General features: G+C 42.8%; 1 protein-coding gene across 2 annotated transcripts in view; it reads right to left on the reverse strand.

Moving 5' to 3' along the window:
* LINS1 (lines homolog 1) overlaps nucleotides 1–21,566 on the reverse strand; it is a 32,787-nt gene that overhangs the window by 4,246 nt on the left and 6,975 nt on the right. For both annotated transcript variants that reach the window (XM_075855285.1, XM_075855284.1), the window contains exons 5-7: nucleotides 16,405–16,546; nucleotides 12,337–12,930; nucleotides 7,116–7,299 (exon numbers count right to left, since the gene is read on the reverse strand). In XM_075855285.1, the coding sequence (XP_075711400.1) occupies nucleotides 7,116–7,299; nucleotides 12,337–12,930; nucleotides 16,405–16,546 (920 nt within the window). The remainder of the gene's footprint in view (nucleotides 1–7,115; nucleotides 7,300–12,336; nucleotides 12,931–16,404; nucleotides 16,547–21,566) is intronic.

The raw sequence follows: 21,566 nt of genomic DNA on the forward strand, positions 1-21,566 counted from the left end.
ATATATATATATATAAATAAATCAATCAAGCTTTGAACATCCCACAGAGCAGAATTAAATCCATGACAACAAAATGGAAAGAATATAGCACGACTACAAGCCTGTAATCACTGGCTCTCTAGTGGATAAATAAACGTAAAATTTTTGCTATCACTCATTCAGTTTCACTCAAAAAATTCTGTGTTGAAACAGGGCTAAGGACACTGATCAGTGTCTCCTGCGATCAGTGCCTGCCCTACGTTGGGATAATTGCAACACCGTGTGAAGACTGGCCGGCTTCCAGCAATATGGATTGCTCCTACATTCCTAAGTATCCCTGCCTAAAAGGGTTTCACAATCTGCTGCAAAGATTACCCTCTGCTATAAATTCACCCTGCCGGGTGTATTCATGTCACAATGTCTCTATGCATTTCGCCTGTGGTGTGACCCACAGATACTTCAGGAGATTTATTGGATCATTCTCAAACATACACACATAGATTAGCAACAAAGTTTTAGTGGTAAACCCTGGCTACCACGATAAGAGCTGCGCGCGGCGGCCAAAATGCTGAATATATAAAAGGCTCAGCTCCGCCCACATCTCGGTGACACGTGTCAAGGTTTCCTCCTACTACATCCGCTGAGCCAATTGGACTTCTACCTCTATGCGTGTCATAATACACACCCACGGGGCTCAACCATTACCCTGGTTACTAATACAAACCGTCCTGGCTTACTTTCGCTAGCCCATTATCGATAGAAGATTTCTGAAACTTCTAATCTAACCTTTCCTGTGATCTGAATTCACGATACACAATTAATATTATATGAACGACTTTTTCTTTGGTAATCCATATAGCACTGTCTTTTCTCCAATGCCATCTACATGGATATTTATTCGCTTATCCTCCTTTTTATGGATACACGGCCAGAGGCTCACGTATCTCACTCTCCCATAGATCACCTTTATAGGTCCTAAAACTTCATCATTGTTTTCCATGATATTCAATATTATTGAAACCAATTAGGTCCCACTATTTAATCCCCTACGCATCGGGAGTGTAGACTCCAGCCCACCACTGTGGTGAATTCTAATAAGACCTACCAGCATTAATATCACGAATAGCTCAACAAATACATATCGCTACAGCCATTAGAAGTAGTCCCATTATGCATTGTATCATAACCAAGCCCAGAATAACATGTGGCCACAAGTAGTACAATTCACTTTTACATGTAGCCTTTATCAGTAGATATCAGGATAAAGATAAACTATGTAAAGACAAGGGGTGAGTATAGATGTATATACAACCAGTAGCAGTGACAACTCAAATAAAGGGCACAAAGGATATAGATTCATTAAACCCCAGAGTAGGGATGTCACAATACCAGAATTTGGACTTCGATACCGATACTTCGTGTAGTATTGCGATACTCTATACCAAAACGATACTATTGCCAACAATAAATAAAAAAGTTCTTCCATTTTCTGAATTTTTAACCTTCAAGTGCCCAACACGAATAGTAATTAATTCCATCATGTTTCTCAGTCATAATGGACAACATTGGGTTAATGTGAGGTACATGATGGGGTTAATTACTATTAATGTGAGGCACATGGAGGTTCAAAATTCATATTAATTTGAGGCATGAAGTAGTAAGTGAAAGAAAGCAGTTTATTTTATAACAGCGTAAACATAAATGACGCTGTAAATGTGTTATTACGGTATATTTATATGCCAGTACATTAGCCTGTGTACTGATAGGTATGCCCTAACAACTGCCTGTGTACTAAGTATGCCCTAACAGGAAATATGGTAAGACTGCCCTGGGGTCCTTCAGTGGACCCTGGGCTGTCTGCCCATCTATGGTATGTCCCTCGATCCAGAGGGCATCGCCCCTTCTCATTTACCCTTTGAATGCCGCGGTCAGCTTTGATTGCAGCATTCAGGGTAATAGCGGCGATGAGGTTTCGCTGATCTCCGCTGTTAGAGTGGGCAGCGGCTGTGTAATACAGCTATTGCCCCGGTCCTGACAAGTGTGCACGCGGTCAGCATGAGGTGATGCGGCCGGCGCTGCACTAATGAGCGGCAGCGCAAGCACTGAATAACGGCTGTGTGATACAGCCATTACCCCGCTCCTGAGAAATGCACACGCGGTCAGCATGAGGTGATGTGGCCGGCACTGCACTAATGAGCGCCGGCACTTTAGACAGAACATGGCGGGCGCACTGCAAAACAACCCCATGTTCTGTCTAAAGTGTCGGCGCTCATTAGTGCAGTGCCGGCCGCATCACCTCATGCTGACCGCGTGTGCACTTCTCAGGAGCGGGGCAATGGCTATATCACACATGTATCACACAGCCGCCGCCCCGCTCTCATACATTCATGTGTTACTATACTAAGCTGTGCGGCCGCACAGCTTAGTATCGAAATACATGAAAAAACTGTATTGAACCGTTTGAGGGTGCACGGTATCGAAACAGCATCGCTGTTCCTTATGCATCGTGCATCCCTACCCAAAGGGTTAATAGATTTCAATCTGAAAATCCATTGGGATTATTTCCGAAGCAATCTATTGTCAAAGTCTACTCTTCGCAAATTAGGACGAAGCCTTTCTATACCCTGGAATTAGACATCTTGGATCCCCTTTATGATGTATCAGATCATGACTGGTCACTTAGGTATCCTGCTGTCTTTGAATGTACAGAAAAGCTTCGTCCTAATTTGCGAAAAGGAGACTTTGACAATAGATTGCTTCAGTGACATGAATACACCCGGCAGGGTGAATTTATAGCAGAGGGGAATAGTTGCAGCAGACAGATATCCCTGCGTAAAAGGGTTTCAAAGAATGTAGGGGCAATCCATATTGCTGGAAGCCGGCCAGTACGGATACAGTGTTGCCATTATCCCCATCGTAGGTGATCTTAGCCCGGTTTCCACCTAGAATTTTTGCCGTGGAACTGGACGCTGAGCAAAATCGAAAATAATTTTAAAGTATATTCAATAAAAGTCCACCAACGAGTCAGTGATTATTGTTTAAAGATTTGGATACAAGTATTTTACAATTGCAGTGAGATTTTACAACTACAAACCTGACAAGAAAAAGCAGCCAAACAAAAGACCTCACAGACAGGGCAAGGAGGGCATTAAATCAGAGATTCAACAAAGACACCAACGATAACACTGAAGGAGTTTCAAAGATGGAAGTATCTGTCCATAGGACCACTAAAAGCCGTACACTCCACAGAGTGGCTTCATGGAAGAGTGGGCAGGAGAAAAAAAATAAATAAATAAAAATTAAAAAAAAACAAAAAAAACACATGGAAGATTTTCTGGTCAGATGAGACTAAAATGTATCTTTTTAGCCATCATGGGAAACGCTATGTGTGGCGCAAACCCAACACGTCCCATTACCCCAACAACACTTCCCACAGTGAAGCATCGTCGTGGCAGCATCATGCTATGGGAATACTTTTCATTGGCAGGGACTGAAAGTCAGGATTGTAGGAAAGATGGTTGGCAGTAAATACAGGGCAATTCTTGGTTTCTGTCTGCCAGGGCTTTGAGACTGGGATGGCGGTTCACCTTCCACCAGGACAATGACCCTAAACATACTGTTAAAGCTACACTGGCGTGGTTTAAGGGGAAACATTGACTAGGCCATTCCAAGACAGTTAAAAGCCCAGACCACAATCCAATAGAGAATCTGTGGCATTTCTTGTACACTGCTGTACACAATGCAACCTATCTAATTCAAAGGGAGTTGGAGAAATTTTGTCTGGAAGAATGGACAAAAGTCCCAGTGTCTATATTAATTTAGCACATCTAGAGATATAGCCCAAGAGATTTGTACCCGTAATGGCAGCAAAAGTCGGCTTCACAAAGTATTGACTTTCAGGGGGTGAATACTTCTGCACATTAGGGCTACGAACTCACTAGACGGATATGCTCCCTAAAACTATACAGCGTGTCCTCCCTGCTAGCCGCTAGGAATTCCATCTGAAAAGATGCACCAAATTGTGGTACAGTTTTTCGGGCAGCATGTCCGCTGCGGAAATCCTGCAGGAGTAAAAGTTTATACTTCCCAACCGGGCATTGTCATGGCGACGTTTCCCTCTCTTCTAAGCGCAGCCCGGCTTGGGATGACGCTGTAGTCCATGTGACCGCCACAGCCTTTGATTGGCTTCAGCAGTCACTTGGGATGAAAAGTCATCCCAGGAGTCCAGGCTGTGCTCAGAAGAGAGGATCACGTCACTAGGACTATGGCCAGTGTTTAGTACGAAGCTTTTCATTAATTTCAGATAAAAAAAATCCACCCCCCAATTTTAAATTTTTGCAGCGAAATGTATCGTTTCCACCGTAAAAGTGCAACACATGGCTCTTTATTGCGGGTTTTATTTCCCTATTGAATTTAATGCGGAAAACCCGCAACAGATATGCAGCAGTTCCGGAAAATAGATCAACATACTGCAGCTTAAGAAAAAAACACCGCAGGTCCATTTTTGAACGTTTTTGTTTTTTTTTCCTGGCAGATTTTTTCAGCGGTGTGTGGATGAGATTTAAACCACTTTGCTGCTACTATACTACGCTAAGGATTTTCCAAAATGAAACCTGTTGCGGAAAAGCCTAGTGTGTTCCTACCTTAAGGCTTTATTCAGACGAACGGGAATTACGTCCGTGCAACGCGCGTGATTTTCACGCGTGTCGCACGGACCTATATTAGTCTATGGGGCCGTTCATACATGTGCGTGATTTTTACGACGCGTCAGTCCGCAGCGAAAAACTCACGACATGTCCGTTCTTTGGGCGATTTTCGCGCATCACGCACGGAAGAACTTCCGTGTGAACTGCGTGAGTCGCGCAACAGCTGTCAAAAGGATGAATGTAAACAGAAAAGCACCACATGCTTTTCTGTTTACAAACATCCAAATGGAGTGTCATAATGATGGCGGCTGCTTGAAAACCACACAGCATCATATGCTGCTGCCTCACGGAGCTGTTAAGTGGCTTTTGCGTGCGCAAAAACGCCACGCTCGTGTGAATCCAGCCTAAAGATCAGATTTTTGTCTTGTGACACAGTAACATTTTTTGTATAAATCAAAATGGTACAAACCCTCCAAAAAGCCGCTTTAATATAACTAGTTGCGGACCGCCCCTAGACTATAAATGTCTGGACGGTCCGTACTTCACTCTGCAAGGACGTTCCATAACGTCCTGCAGAGTTAGCTGGTTTGTCGCTCCCCGTATTTCGCTCTGTGATACAGCTGTCCCTGTAAATATAAAATATATTTATCTGTCTATCTGCTACACAGGTCACCACGTCCTGTAGCGTACATTGCAAGTAATAAAAGTCAATGTAGTTGTGTCGCGACACGACAGTTGCAAGAAATTCAAACGGTCGTGTCGCAGTTACTTTGAGGTCACAACGCGGCCACATTGACTCTCATTACTTGCGTTGTAGGCTATCGGACATCACGATCTTTGGCTGTGCGGCCTATGCCACGGCCAAAGTCACCATGTAGCCCCAGCCTCAGGCCTGGTTCCCACGGGTCGGATATGCTGCGTAAAAACCGTGAAGCGTATCCAACCTGAAACCAGCAATACGTTCAGTCTGAAAAACCGCACCACGTTGTGGTGCGTTTTGCCGGACAAATTTTTCGCTGCAGAAAGCAGCGGTAAAAACGTTTGCACTTACCTAGGCCGTTATGGCGACACGTCCCTCCTGTGCAGTCCGGTCCGGCCTCCCTGGATGACGCCGCAGCCCATGTGACTGCTACAGCCTGTGATTGGCTGCAGCGGCGGTCACATAGGATGTAATGTCATCCAGGCTGGCCTACTGGGATTACGTTTCATCCCATGCGACCACAGCTACAGCCTGTGATCGGCTGCAGCAGTCACATGGGATGCAACGTCATCCCAGGAGGCTGGACTAGACAAAGAAACAGACTTCTGGGTAAGTATGGTTTTTTTTCCTGCAGTTGCGATTTTTGTGGCGTAATCGCTGCGAATACGCGGCAAAACTTCGCTTTCTGTTGAGGGTTTCACATCCCCATTGAATTCAATGGGGAAAACCCACAACCGAAAATAAAACTAAAAACGCGGCATAAATTAACATGCTGCGGATTTAAACTCTGCACCACAGGTCAATTAAAGTTTACGCTGTGCTTTTTTTCCCCCCGCAGCATGGGCAAGAGATTTACTAAATCTCATCCACTTTGCTGCTACTGTAAATGCTGTGGAATTTCCACACTGCGTTCCGCAGCATTTACGCTACGTGGGAACCCGGCCTTAGGCTGGATTCACACGAGCAAGTTAAATGTCCGGGGGACGGCCGTTGAAACAATGGCCATCACACAGACCTATGTAATTGAATGTGGCCGTTCACACAGCCGTTGTTTCAACGGACCGTGTGAAGAGTCCGTGGGAAAATAGGACATGTCCTATCTTTTCACGCATCACTCCATAGACTCATCTATGGGGGATGCGAGACATCGCGTCCCGCAGCGCTGAGCACGGATGCACCTCGGACGTGAAAAACTGCAGTTTTTCACGTACGAGATGCGCCACGCTCGTGTGAATTAGGCCTTAGGGTGATTTTACATGTGGTGGATTCGCTGCAGAATTTATCTGTGGATTTGCGCAGGTAACGTCTGCAGCGGATTACAGTACACGGCAAATCTCATCCACATGCTTGGAATGTTAATGAATACCTGGGTGGGGGGGTGTCTAATTTCCATAAGTCATTTTGGGGGAGGGGTTTTCCAGTCCCCAAAATTTTATGGCTTATCTTCAGGATAGGCCATCAATATCTAAATCGGTGGGAGCCCCGACTCCTGGCAACCCTGCTGATCAGGTGTTTTGAAGGGGCCGCAGCCCAATATAGTCTGAGAAAAACACAAAAAACATGTAGATTGAAGAAGAGTAATAGTATAACAGTTTGCCTTTAAAATGGCGCATGGCTAAAACTTGAAAATGGGCCTGGTCAGGAAGTTGGGTAAAGCCTCTGGTTAGGAAGTGGTTAAGATTGTAATGCAACATCACAGGAAAAAAAAACACATAGGGGGTGAATACTTTCACAAGGCACTGTGAATCCATACAACACACCATTATGAGGTGAGAGAAGATTCTGCTTACCTTGGATTGTGTAGGTACATCTGAAGCAAACTCTTCGCTACCTCCAACATGTCATCATCCTGCTCTATAAAGGTGAGGGACACCCATTCACAGAAGTGCACCGGCTCCTGCCATCCAAGATGATGTTTTAGGAAATTCAGTAGGTGAGCAATATACGTGGGCATATCAGAAGCTTCAGTATGTCCTTGAAGAAAAACAAAAACATTTTTAATAAATAACCCCTTTAACCAAAAATGACTGTATTTTGATGGTTATGTGGGGACCAAAAATTATTAGTAGTGTACTCAGTGCAGTATGCGAGTACACTCACGAATATACATTACAATTCCCCGTCGCGCTGATTCGGAGACTTTCAGATTTTTATAGCGCTGGCGGGGGACCGGAAGTCTAGTTGCAGTCTTCTTTGAGGCCGATACGACTCTATATCATGTGACCAGCCCCGCAGCACTCCATGTACAAGCAGGAGTACAAAGATTACCTTTAAAAGTGTTTGTGAGTCACTGTACCAGCACCGCGCAGCTGAACATTCTCCTGGTTTAGGGTGTAACACTTGATTCATTCCAAGAGCCCTTCTGTCATACTTAAAATTGAGTGAAGATGACAAAATAAAAATGCGGAACTGAAGGAGTTACCAAAAACAATGAAAGGTTCATTCAGATGATTTATTTCACCAGAGTGCTTAGGATAACAATTCCAAATAAACTGCACTTACCATGGACACAAAAATGACAAGTCGGATTGGAGTGAATCAAGAGGTCCGAACAATGCTTATCTTTTTATAAACACCTTTATCAGGGGAGCTTCAAGAGGACTGATAATATAGGCATCGCCTTTTATGATGTACTTCTCCCTGAGTTATCCTACCTTGGAATAGGTTATTTAGGACAAACATTCATGGGCCATTAGAAAACCAGTCACTTGATAATCTGAATATCTAAGTTTCTATAGAAGATTCTAGTACGTAGATATACAGCATGTTCCCCTATCTGAAAACAGTGTGAAAATGAACATGGTCCAGTTTTAATATTTTGGGGGTTTTAACAAGAGGAGACCCTCAGTGATTCAATGAATGAGTCAGGCCACCAAGCTTACACACCATTTGCAGAATTAAAAGTAGTGGTGGAGGAGGTTTAGCAAGACTGGCATATCTACTCAAATAGCATATGCACCTTTAGTGATGTGGCACATGTGTGGTGGGTAATATGAAGCACACCTCTGGGACCCGCACCTATCTCTAGAACGGGTCCCCCTAAACCCCGTTCTAGCTTTGTCTGCCATCACTGACTTCCGGACTTTATGGTCGGGAGTTACGAAAACAGCGTAGCCTGCTGAGCTACGCTGTTTCTGTAACTCCCATAGTAGTGACTGGCAGTTACGGAAGCAGCGTAGCATGCGAGCTACGCGGTTTCCGTAACAACCATTCAGTTCTATGGGACCTTCATGGTCGGAAATCAGCCAACACACAGAGGTAGAACGGGGTTTAGGGGTCCCCATTCTAGATTTTAGGGGTCTCCATTCCAGAGGTGGGACCCGCATTTATCACATATCCTGTGGATATGTCATAGATGTCCCTCGTGGGAAAATCCCTTTAAGCCTACATACATATGCTACTCCCCATCAGTGTTGGACTGGGGGTACCAGAGGCCAATTAGAAGAAATGATTCTGAGGCACCACCCTCTATCTGTACAAAACATGCGCACATTTTCTTTTTTAATGAACCCCTTAAAGACAGCCAATTTTCGTTTTTTCATTTACATTTTTTTTTCAACGACTTAGCCGTGTGAGGACTTGTTTTTTGCTGGACTAATTGTCGTTTTTCATGACACCATTTAATGTACTGATATATATTTTTTTTTTATCTCTATCTCCTTTTTTTGGGGGGGGGGGGGGGAGGGGGGCGGTTTAGTTTTTACAGCATTTATCGTGCAGTAAAAACTATATGTTCTACAGGTTGATATGATTATGGCGATACCAAATTTATGTTTTTGTTTTTTTTATGTTTTACCACTTAAGCGATTTAAAAAAAAATAAATAAAAAAAATAAAAAAAAAAAGGTGTCCCCACATTCTGAGAGTCATAACTTAATATTATTTTTCTGTCCATTGAGCGGTGTGATGGCTTATTTTTGCATGGCAAGCTGCAGTTTGTATTGGTACCGTTTTGGGGTGCATGCGACTTTGATTCAATTTTTTTGGGGAGCTAAGTGGAGGGGGAAAAAAAAAGCAAATTTGGGCTATTTTAATTGTATTTATTTTTACGGCGTTCACCATGCAGGTTAAATAACGCTATATTGTAATAGTTATGACTTTTACGGATGCAGCAATACCAGTTACACCAACTTAACAGAGCCAGGAAAAAGGCAGACCTGAGGGCCTTCATTAGGCCCCTAGGTTGCCATGACAACTGTCGGCACCCGCAAAAGAGTAGCGGAGTGGGAGGGGGGCCGCCCCCCTCTGTCTAACAGCTTAGATGCCGCAGTCGGTATGGACCACAGCATCTAAGTGGTTAAACAGCCAAGAACAGAGCGATCTCTGTTCCTGGCCGTGAGTGTAAAGGGGGCAGCTGTAATACAGAGCGGACACCTGCAGCGTATGGAGCTGGCACAGCGCGTGAGCCCACTCTATACTTCAACCCCTGCACCAGGACATACAGGCACATCCTGGGGAGTTAAGGTGTTAAGTTGTAAACTCTGCTATCATCATTGCACACACAGGACATAGACAAATAACCTATTAAATCTTATTGTTGCTATCAGCCCATAAGAAATGGACTTTCGCGGCAAGTGATTGGACACATAGGATGGATACGCTGCGTAAATTTACACCATCCTAGAAACCGCAGGGTAGTTCCCTGAAAAACACTACTAAAGAAAAAAAAAGGTTTATACTTACCACCCGGGCGTGGTCATGGCGACACATCCCTCTGCTCCGAGTATAGCCCGGCCTCCTGGGATGATGCTGTAGTTCATGTGTTCGCTGCAGCCTTTGATTGGCTGCAGCAGTCACATGGGATGAAACGTCAACTTTGTTGCGGTTCTTACCTCCCTATTGAATTAGTGAAAATCCGCAACAGAAAAGCAGCATATCCGCTGCATAAATTGACATGGTGCAGAAAAAAAAAACCACCGCACCGCAGGTCAATTTATAAACGGTTTCTCAAATCTCATCCACTCTGCTGCTACTGTAATACGCTGCAAATTCTCTGCAATGAATTCAGTTGTGGAAAATTTTCAGTGTATAAGCGGTGTGTTCTCCTACCCTTAGGCCCAGTTTACACAGAGTTGTTTTTATGCCGATTTTGACAAGGAAAGCATGTTGGAATCAGCGGCAAAAAACGTCCGAAACGGCCTCCCATTGATTTCAATGGGAGGAGTTTTTTCCCCCACGGTGGTTTTCAGCCGCTTGCGGTAAAAAAATTAATTAAAAAAAAGCAGCATGCACGGAAGTCATTTTACCTACAACCTTCAGTGAGTGTAGCCCTGGGGTACAGGTCTCAGTCACACTGGTGTGACTCTTTAGACAGGTCATAAGCTGGAAATTCCTGTTAAACAATCACACTTTAAGTGCAAGTACACCTTTACTGACAAACTGGCTTTCAGAACTGAATCTTGTGGTTGAAGCTCTGTCTGAAGCACATACATACATATATATATATATATATATATATATATATATATATATATATATATATATATATATATATATATATATAATTAGGGCTGGGCAATTAATCGAAAAATAACCGAATTAACCGAACTTGTCTTGTGCATTTCGGTTTCTTCTATTTTTTTTCCCCCCGGTTTCATCTGCATTTGCGCCTTCAGTTATAGGGGTAGCTAGAGAGGCATTATACTGTGTGGAGGGCAGGTATGGGGACAATACACGGTGCGGAGGGCAGGTATGGGGACAATACACGGTGCGGAGGGCAGCTATGGGGACAATACACGGTGTGGAGGGCAGCTATGGGGACAATACACGGTGTGGAGGGCAGCTATGGGGACAATACACGGTGTGGAGGGCAGCTATGGGGACAATACACGGTGTGGAGGGCAGCTATGGGGGCATTATAATGTATGGGGCAGCTATAGGGGCATTATAATGTGTGGGGTACAATATACTGTGTGGGGGCAGTGTAAGGTGTATAATATATATATAGTAGTATACAGCAGGCTCAGGGGATAAATATTAATTCGATAGTGTAGCTTGCAAATAGGGGGCGTGTTATACAGAAAAGGTGTGGCCTAAATAATAGTTATCGAGGTTACATGTTCGATCGTGATTTTGACTTGGGTCATAATCGCCCAGCCCTAAAATAAATAAATAGATATAGAATCTCTGAAATCCTAAAAGGTCACTCTCGTCGAGTGCAATAACCACCTTATGAAGAGATTTCATATAGAGAAAAAAAAAACAATATGGACAATGCATGTATGAGCTGTGCTGCAATACCAGACACAACCCAGAGACAAGAGTGGCACGGTTTCTGGGAAAAAAAAAAAAAAAAAAAAGCGCAGACTTTTCAAATCATACAACCACTTTTAGGCCGAATTCCCACACAGTGTGAAAACATTGCCAAATTTTCGCAACAAAATTGTGTGCGGAAATTCCACAGTATTTAAAGTAGCAGCAAAGAGGACGACGTTTTCCAAATCTCAGGCCCACTTTGCGGAAAAAAAATAGCAAAAAAGCAGTGCGGAAAGTGTTCTGCGGTGAGATTTTCAAATCCACAGCATGAAAACTTACACTGCGTGTTCTGTACAGAGATGCTGCGTGTTTGGTCCACTAAAAAGCGCAAGTTGTGTTACGGTTTGTACAGCAATTACCTCAGGTGCACATAGAGTTTTCTATAATCAATGCTTCACACTAAATCTGCAGGTAAAACCACTGCGGATTCCTTTAGCAAAGACGCACTACTTTCTGCGACAGATTTTTGAGATTCCACTGCAGATTTTCTATTACAGAAAATCTGCAGCGTCTCCTGCCTGTGGGAACATACCCGAATACTCAACTCGTGACGACAAATGAAGGGTTGTCACAGTCCAACCGTTCCTACTAGAAACACTAATGTGACTTCACCACTAGAGGCAGATGCCAGTAATACCCTGGACACGGCAAATCTCCTCCATCGGTCAGAAGAACATCTTGGCCTCAGGACTATAAAAAAAAAAAAGACAATACAATAACACGCAAAAAGTGTGTAGCTCAATATTGCAAATATTACCTGGCGCCATGCTACTGTAGGCTTTATGGTGGAACTGAATTTCCAGAGCTTTGAGAACAGAAAGACTGGCTGCTCCGAGGATCACCAGGTCAGGACCACGCTCCAAGCCTTCAGTGGCACCTCCGAAGCTGCTTGATCTGTCGCTTGAAGGCACTTGCAATAGCCAGCCTTGTTGTACTGCAGTAAGCAGCGTGGTCGCCAGGATTGCCAGTTCCTCATCCAATACGGCATCTTCTTGGTTAAATATATGGTGAGGGGAGGGCAGGAAGTCTTCCCCAGATTTATACAGCAGACATCTTTTTAGCACCAGGATAACCTGCTTCTTTACAAAGTAAGGAACAGGAGTGGACATAAGGTTCAAGGCCTGAGGAAGAATCACAGATAAAACATGTTTGCAGAGGGAGACATTTAATTTCAGCTCTATCCTTAAGGCAACCAAGACTTCTAATAGATCCAAGAGACAGGAGAGCGCACTGCTGGACTCCGCATCTAGTAGTGCAGGCTGGCATTGGGCTAACGTAAGGCGAGTGATCAAAGCGGAGCAGAATTCTTCAAATACATTTTCCAGAGCCACTATAATCCGCAGCAGATAATCTAGAAAACAAAAAAAAGTGTACATTCTTAATTCTGGATTATTAACCTTTTCATGACCAAGGGCCATTGATGCCCCTGTGTCCTGGTCAAAATTTTCCATTTCTGATCGCACTTCTTTAAAACTATAATATCTGTGCAACCACTTTGAATGTCACAACTATTTTTACAAGACTTATTAGGCTTTCATTTTCTAGATTAGTTTAATTAATTCCATGTTTTTATGAGAAGACAAATCACTAAAAATGTGGGGAAAAAAAACCCACTTTGTGTAAAAAAAATACAAAAATAAAAAGATGAATCAACTCTTTGGTGTAGAACAAATGGCAATAGTAGATGACAAGTAACAGCACCAGGACTTCAATAATGGGGAGATGTTGGTTTATTCACCACCAGGTAGAAGGAATGAGCAACGTTTCGGTTCACACCTGAACCTTTCTCAAGCTAATCAAAAAGTGCATAGTGCGAAGTATAAAGCATATTTATATATTATATAAAAAGTGGATTCATAAATATGCTTTTTTTTTTTTTTTATGTACTTTCTATATATACTTGGCACTATGCACTTTTGGATTAGCTTGAGAAAAGGTTCATGTGTGAACCGAATTTTCACGGCTGTTTTTCATCAGTGTGTCTCAAAATTTGAATCCATTTTTTGACCGTTTTTTACCTCCACTTGCCATCTGTTTAATGGTCGTAAAAAAAACAAAAAAACAAACAAAAAACACCCCATGAAGACACCACAGTGCCCATGTAGATAATGCCGCAATACTCCTGTAGATAGTGCCGCAGTTCCCACAGTAGAGATAGTGCCCACATGGTGCCACACACAGTGTCCATTTAGATAGCACCACCGTAGCTCCCTCTAGGAGCAGAATCCCCAGCCAGAGCACCAGCAACCTCTGTCCGGTGATTCCATTCCAACAGGAGCCCCTGTCGTCACTGTCCATATATGGACAGTGACTTCAGGGGCAACCCCCAGAAGCAGAGTCCTCGGCCAGAGATTCGCAAGATCTCTGGCTGAGGACTCCAGTCTTGGGAAAGCCCTTGACGACACAGTCCATATATATCCCACCCTTCAGATAGCACCAGACCCCCCCTGTAGATGGCACCACCTAAGCTCCCTCTAGGAGCAGAATCCCCAGTCAGAGCGCTCTGCCCAGGGATTTTGCTCCTAGTGGGAGCTTAGGTGGCGCTATCTATAGGGAGGGGGTGTATTCCGGGGCTCTCAAAGCCCCGGCAGACATAAGTGCAGCGCTGCTTACAATGAAGCAGCACTGCACTCAAACCCCGATTCAGGCGGCCAACGTTTATATATGTGACAACTGCACAGGGCATCGGGAGGTGGAACGTACATAGCCGTATGGCGGTCGTGAAGGGATTAAAGATGCTGTGACCGCTACTGTCCCCCAAAACGCAGCAACCACAGGAAGAGCTCACACGGTGAGTATTAAAAAGGTAGCGAGGGTGAAACAATGCACAAAAATGCATCAATAACAATGCAGCCACTCAGAAGCGCTTATATCAGCATTTTATTAGTGTTCACCTCTGCCAGAGTCCAACAGCGGCTTCATCATTTTAACATTGCCCTCTATTGACACTTGTGTCAGTTACTACTTGTAGGGGTATCCTGAATTGGGACATTATATATATATATATATATATATAGATATATATATATATATACACACACACACACACACACACACATATATACATACACACACACACAAAAAAAAAATAACTTTGTTTACTGGGGGGGGGGGGGGGGGGGGTGTCTTTCGAGATATTTCATATGGTCAAGCAAGATAGTTATCCCTAGTCTGTGGATATTGCGGGCGCCTCACACTCGAAGCCACTAATCCTTTAATTAGAATGAAGAATACGATGGCTTCTGAACGGAAGAATGGGCGCACTAGAGGAGATGGAGTTTTCCCAGTATTTTGGACGTGGCGCGGGCCACTACTAAGGTCTGAAGGGGCAGCCCCCCTCTCTGGTTATTTTGCGGTCTTTGTCAAGTTTCCTTTTTCCATTTAGTATCTTGGTTTGTTAAAATGCAAATATTATTTATTTAATATAGGCGACCGTTACATTTGTATAGACCTAACTGACAAATCTGGGGTGGATTTGGGCATTGATTATAAGCCATATGGTTGGGCTTGTATATTGCCCAGATGTGTTTTAATAATTTGATTCTCTGAGTGCAAATTTCATCAATGCACACAATCAAATCCAGTCAATAAGGCATTGGAAACAAACATTCATGGACAGTCACTGACATGAGCACCTGATGAAAGAAATCACTCGATTCCGAGCCTATGAAAAACAGACCAGAACCTATATGTATCTGAATGATGCCATCATGGCTATGAAGAAATTATTTTTCATTATGTTACCCAGATCTCTGCGGTACTGGGTTTCCATTTTGCTTGTGCTTTCTGCCAGTTTAAAGGACTGCAGTTTCCATGATTCCTCTCCATTCCCACAGACATGGCCTATATTTATATCTTCATGTATGCCCCTCTATTACAAAGTGTAAGGTAGCGCTGTAATTACTCACGGTTTGCTATTGAGACACTGCTCTGCACTATCTGATGCCTAGAATGTGAAACACAATCCCTCCAGAGACAGGAAGGGAGAGCAGGGAGAAGTGTAAATAAGAGGTATGTGATGTGAGATATCATGTACAATACAGGGAGGGGAGCGATAACCACGTGTTCAGTGTATAGAACGTTACACAATCAGGAAAAAAAACTAGGCGCATGGTCATATGACTGCATGCGAGACTAGCTTAGAATGGATGCACACTGCATTTGCAGTGCAAGTGTAACGTATGTGCCGGAAAAGCTCCCAGCATATATTTTGAACGTGCGAACAAAGCCTTACAGAGGCATTTCAGCTACAGACAGTACATCTAACTGAAGTTAAACCATTTTCACACCATTTTTAAAAATGAAAAAACTTCTAACACTTTTATGCATGAGCCCCAGCATATATCTGCATTGTGTATGTCATATAAGCCATAATTAATGTACTACAGAAATAAAACCTAACTACAGTAACTGCACAGATTGATAGAATACAGCGATTAATTACTAAAGAAGCTCAATAAAACCCTAATTTTAAACATCTATATAGAAGTGGTTCAACTTTTCCAGCCTCTTAGAATAGGTGTTGTGCACATATTTTTGTAGATTTGTGTTCATTAAAAATAAAGAGAGTGTAAGGTATTGTTCACATTAGCGTGAAGAGGCAATTTGATGGTAGACGGCAAAAATAGTGCAGCATGCAGTGCTATACTTGCTGTCAAAGTGATGGAAACCTTAACCAAACACTGACGGACCCCATTATATTTCAATGGACTATTGCCGTACAAAGCCAGTGTGAACAAAGCCTTATTCTTTACACTGCAATCACACATAAAATAGGTTTTGAGACAGCCTGAGGTTATTTGCTGCAATCAAATTATAATCCTACCTGCCTTTCTGATCCTCTCATCAACAAGGATTCCTTTGTGAACAGATATCAGAGACATCAGACATGGCATTAGTGTGTGGGATCCTGCATCTTTACCCAAGGTATTTAGGCAGAACTGAAGCCAATGAGCATTCACCTCATTCTAGGGAAACAAGGACAGCACATTAACTGAAAAATACGTTTAGTAATAGACCACACGGTCAAAAGTATGATATATAATTAGAGGCTTGGTACATGTAAGCCACAACCACTGCTAACTGGGGCTACAATAGAATGGGTTGCACTGAAGTACTTAAAGGGGAAATATATGCTTTGACATACCATAGTACAGGGGTCAGCAACCTTCTGCACGTCCGCTGTTGAGACTACAACTCCCAGCATGCCCTAACAACCAAAGGCTTTATTTTTCCAGTAAGGTTGTCCAGGCATGTGGGGAATTGTAGTATTCCAGGAGCTAGAGTGCTGAAGGTTGAGGACCACTGCCATAGAGGCATGTTAGGCAATCACATTATGGAGTCTGTAAGCTGGTACCTCTGCGGATTTGTTGGCACAACCATAGAGCACCCTAAACCCTTTCCCTTTGCTTAGTATATTGAGTCACATTTCCACTAACTGGAATCTGAGAGGGGTTATAAAGTTAGGGGGCTCTAATGGACACCACAGTCCTTTAGTTCTGGAAATCCACACACCAACCGAGAACTGTCAGTGACACGTTCTTCTGTTCTCCGTCCTGCCATTTCATCCCATGTTACGGCTGCAGTGGTCACACGGGCTGCAGTGTCATGCTGGAGAACGGGGTAAGTATAATTTATATATTTTTTCAGCCACGGTTTTCTGCAGCAGACATTTCACCTGAAAAACTGCATTACAGTTTAGTCAGGTTTTTTTTTGTGCGTAATTCCCTGCGGGTTCCAGGAGGTATATGCGGTGTACCTTTACACAGCATATCCGCCATGTGTGAACGTGGAAAATTACACAGTCCTGGGAACTGAATGGAACTGCACCTGAAATAATGCACCAAATTGTGCTGCAGTTTTTCGGGTGTAATGTTCGATGCGGAAATACTGCAGGGGAAAAAAAATTTATACTTACCAGCTGGACGTTAGTTAATATAGTGGCGCGCCCATCTGCTTGAAGTACAGCCCGGCCTCCTGCTTGTGATTGGCTGCAGCAGTCACATGGGATGAATTCAATGGGGAAAACTCGCAACAGGAGAGCAGCAATTCCACAGCATAAATTGACACACCACAGGTCAGTTTATGAATGGTTTCTCTGCTGACCCACACTGCTGCTACTTTATTTTCCACAACGAAGTCCATTGCGGAAAATCTGCAAGTGTTTATGCGGTGTGTGTCCCTATCCTTAGGGCTTATTCACACCAATGTAGAATACGTCCGTGTGACGCCCGTTATAGCAACGGCCGTCACACGGACGAATGTATTTCAATGGGGCCGTTTACACGGCCTTTGTTTCAACAAACCGTGTGAAGGGTCCGTTGAAAAATAGAACATGTCCCATTTTTCTTCAGTTTTCACAGATCCCTTGATCAACTTAAGTCTATGGGGATCCGTGAAAACGGGACCCGCACGTGTGCAACTCTGACGCGAAAAACGTTAGTTTTTCACATCCGAGTTTGCACTCGTTCATTTGAATCTGGCCTTAGTATGTAAACATTATTTGACCTCAGTTGCAATATTCACTATGAAGCTAGAAGCTTTGAGAATGACGGAAAGAATAATCAAGGCAGTCTTGGCCTGTTACTATGGCTTTACACATTAGATAGGTGTTGACTACAATGACAAATACATTCAATCCTATACTTGTAGCTCTCGTGGTGGCGAAACGTGTCAACGCACATAACTTAAGTTTTGAAGTCACATGACTGGGATCCCGCGTGTACGGCCATGCTTTTTGTGCAAGTTACTCGGCACGCCCCTTTGTGCCCCGCATACCACGCCTGAAACCTAACAGTGGAGAGAACGGAGATTGTATACTGCTCGACTAGGCCTTGTTCCCATACTCCATTTTGTCCCAGTGCCATATGCGCCCCTACAGTGGGGAGCCATGCCGCTTGCTGCGGTTGTAGCTCTTTCTGGACAACCACACACAGGAGGGATAGTGGTTTACCCTACTCAAGACTGACTTTGCTAAGCCTGCAATTTGTGGCCGACTTCAGCTGAGGTGCACCATTGGCTGAGGAGTATCTGATTCTCTACTGCACTCGACATATTATTTATTTTGGAGTATATGTGGTGCACCTACTTATGATAGGACTCTATGGCACAATATGGCTGAAACCTATATCCATTATGTGGTCTAATATGAACACCTACCTACTTTTGCCTTGGCTTGTTTTTGTCATCTACTTTTGATTCATTGCCAACAGTTCTGCTTTTTTTGCTTCTTACAGTTACGTAGTGTGTTTGAAAAAAAAAATAAAATAAAAAGACACGTCCATCAAGTTCAACCAAGGGACGGGAAAAGGGAAGGGATGAAACGAAGATTCTATCAAATTAACATAGGAGCAGATATTTTTTTTGTTCTAGGGAATAATCTAAGCCTTTTTTAAAGCCATCTACTGTCCCTGCTGTGACCAGCTCCTGTGGTAGGCTATTCCATAGATTCACAGTAAAGAAGGCTTGTCGCCTCTGCAGGTTGAACCTTTTTTTTTTTCCAGACGGAGGGAGTGCCCCCTTGTTTTTTGAGGGGGTTTTACATGGAACAGGATTTCACTATATTTTTTGTATGTGCCATTCATATATTTATATAAGTTAATCATGTCCCCCCTTAGTCGTCTCTTTTCAAGTCTAAATAGGATTAGTTATTTTAATCTTTCCTCATAACTTAGATTCTCCATGCCCCTTATTAGCTTCGTTGCTCTTCTTTGTATTTTTTCCCACTCCAGGGCATCCTTTCTATGAACTGGAGCCCAGAACTGGACTGCATATTCTAGATAAGGCCTCACTAATGCTTTGTAAAGTGGTAATATTACATCCCTGTCCCGCGAGTCCATGCCTCTTAATACACGACAATATCCTGCTGTCAATTATAATACTATTTTTTGTCACATAATCCTGTTTATACCCCCTCAAACATTTTCCACACAATGGATGTTAAACTTACTGGTCTATAATTACTGGGGAAGACCTAGAGCCCTTTTTGAAAAGGCACCACATTTTCCCTGCGCCAGTCCCTTGGCACTATACCAGTCATTATAGAGTCTCTGAATATTGAGGGACTATATACAGGATTATGTGACAAAAAAAATAGTATTATAAGAGTCAGCCAGCACGGTTTTACTAAGGACAGAAGTTGTCAAACCAACCTGATCTGTTTTTATGAAGAGGTGAGCAGAAGCCTAGACAGAGGGGCCGCTGTGGATATAGTGTTTTTGGACTTGGCAAAGGCATTTGACACTGTCCCTCATAGACGTCTAATGGGTAAATTAAGGACTATAGGTTTAGAAAGTATAGTTTGTAATTGGATTGAGAATTGGCTCCAGAGAGTTGTGGTCAATGATTCCTACTCTGAATGGTCCCCGGTTATAAGTGGTGTACCCCAGGGTTCAGTGCTAGGACCACTATTATTCAACTTATTTATTAATGATATAGAGGATGGGATTAATAGCACTATTTCTATTTTTGCAGATGACACCAAGCTATGTAATATAGTTCAGTCTATGGAAGATGTTCATGAATTGCAGGCGGATTTAAACAAACTAAGTGTTTGGGCGTCCACTTGGCAAAATGAGGTTTAATGTAGATAAATGTAAAGTTATGCATCTGGGTACCAACAACCTGCATGCATTATATGTCCTAGGGGAGGTAGACTGGGGGAGTCACTTGTTGAGAAGGATCTGGGTGTACTTGTAGATCACAAACTAAATTACAACATGCAATGTCAATCAGCTGCTTCAAAGGCCAGCAGGATATTGTCGTGTATTAAAAGAGGCATGGACTCGCGGGACAGGGATGTAATATTGCCACGTTACAAAGAATTAGTGAGGCCTCATCTAGAATATGCAGTTCAGTTCTGGGCTCCAGTTCATAGAAAGGATGTCCTGGAGTTAGAAAAAAATACAAAGAAGAGCAACGAAGCTAATAAGGGGCATGGAGAATCTAAGTTATGAGGAAAGATTAAAAGAACTAAACCTATTTAGCCTTGAAAAAAGACGACTAAGGGGAGACATGATTAAATATATTAATGGCACAAAAAATATGGTGAAATCCTGTTCCATGTAAAACCCCCTCAAAAAACAAAGGGGGACTCCCTGCTTCTGGAAAAAAATAAAATAAAAAAAATGTTGAACCTGCAGAGGCGACAAGCCTTCTTTACTGTGAATCTATGGAATAGTCACCGCAGGAGCTGGTCACAGCAGGGACAGTAGATGGCTATAAAAAAGGCTTAGATAATTTCCTATAACTAAAAAATATAAGCTCTTATGTGTAGAAATTTTTCTCTTCCCTTTCCCCATCCCTTGGTTGAACTTGGTGGACATTGTCTTTTTTCAACCGTACAAACTATTAAACATTATGAAGAGGGGGACAGAAATAACTGAACTAAGCTCTGTTAGAACTCTTGGGTGTCACCCATCAGGTCCCGGGGCCTTGTTTACATATTTATTTTTTTTTTAAACTTAGCTTGGACTATATCTACAATCAGCCAATTCAGTATATTAATAATTGATGTATTAACAGCACTGGCACCGGCTACATCAGCTACTCTTTCTCCTGTTCTATATAGAGCTAAAGAACCCATTTAGTAGCTCTGCATCCCCTGTGATCAACTCCCCATTACCATTATCTAGGGGTTCTACATGTTCCGACCTTGACTTTTTTGCATTTATATACATGAAGAATTTTTTAGGATTTGTTTTACTATTCTTGACCACCTGTCTTTCATTTTGTATTTTCGCTGATTTTATTACCTTTTTACAGATTTTATTAAGCTCTTTATATTTTACAAAGGCTACAGCTGTACCCTCAGATTTGTATTTTTCAAATGCCCTTTTTTTTTTTTGTCATGTATTGCCCTTTTTACAGAAGGTGTAAACCATGTGGCATTTAATTTTAGTCGTTTATACTTGTTACCTCTAGGAATAAATTTTGCATTATAATTATACAAAGAAGATTTTAAGCTCTTTCATTTATCATTTGTACCAT

The sequence above is a fragment of the Rhinoderma darwinii genome, chromosome 3 (assembly GCF_050947455.1).
Source record: "Rhinoderma darwinii isolate aRhiDar2 chromosome 3, aRhiDar2.hap1, whole genome shotgun sequence".
Lineage (NCBI taxonomy): Eukaryota > Metazoa > Chordata > Amphibia > Anura > Rhinodermatidae > Rhinoderma > Rhinoderma darwinii.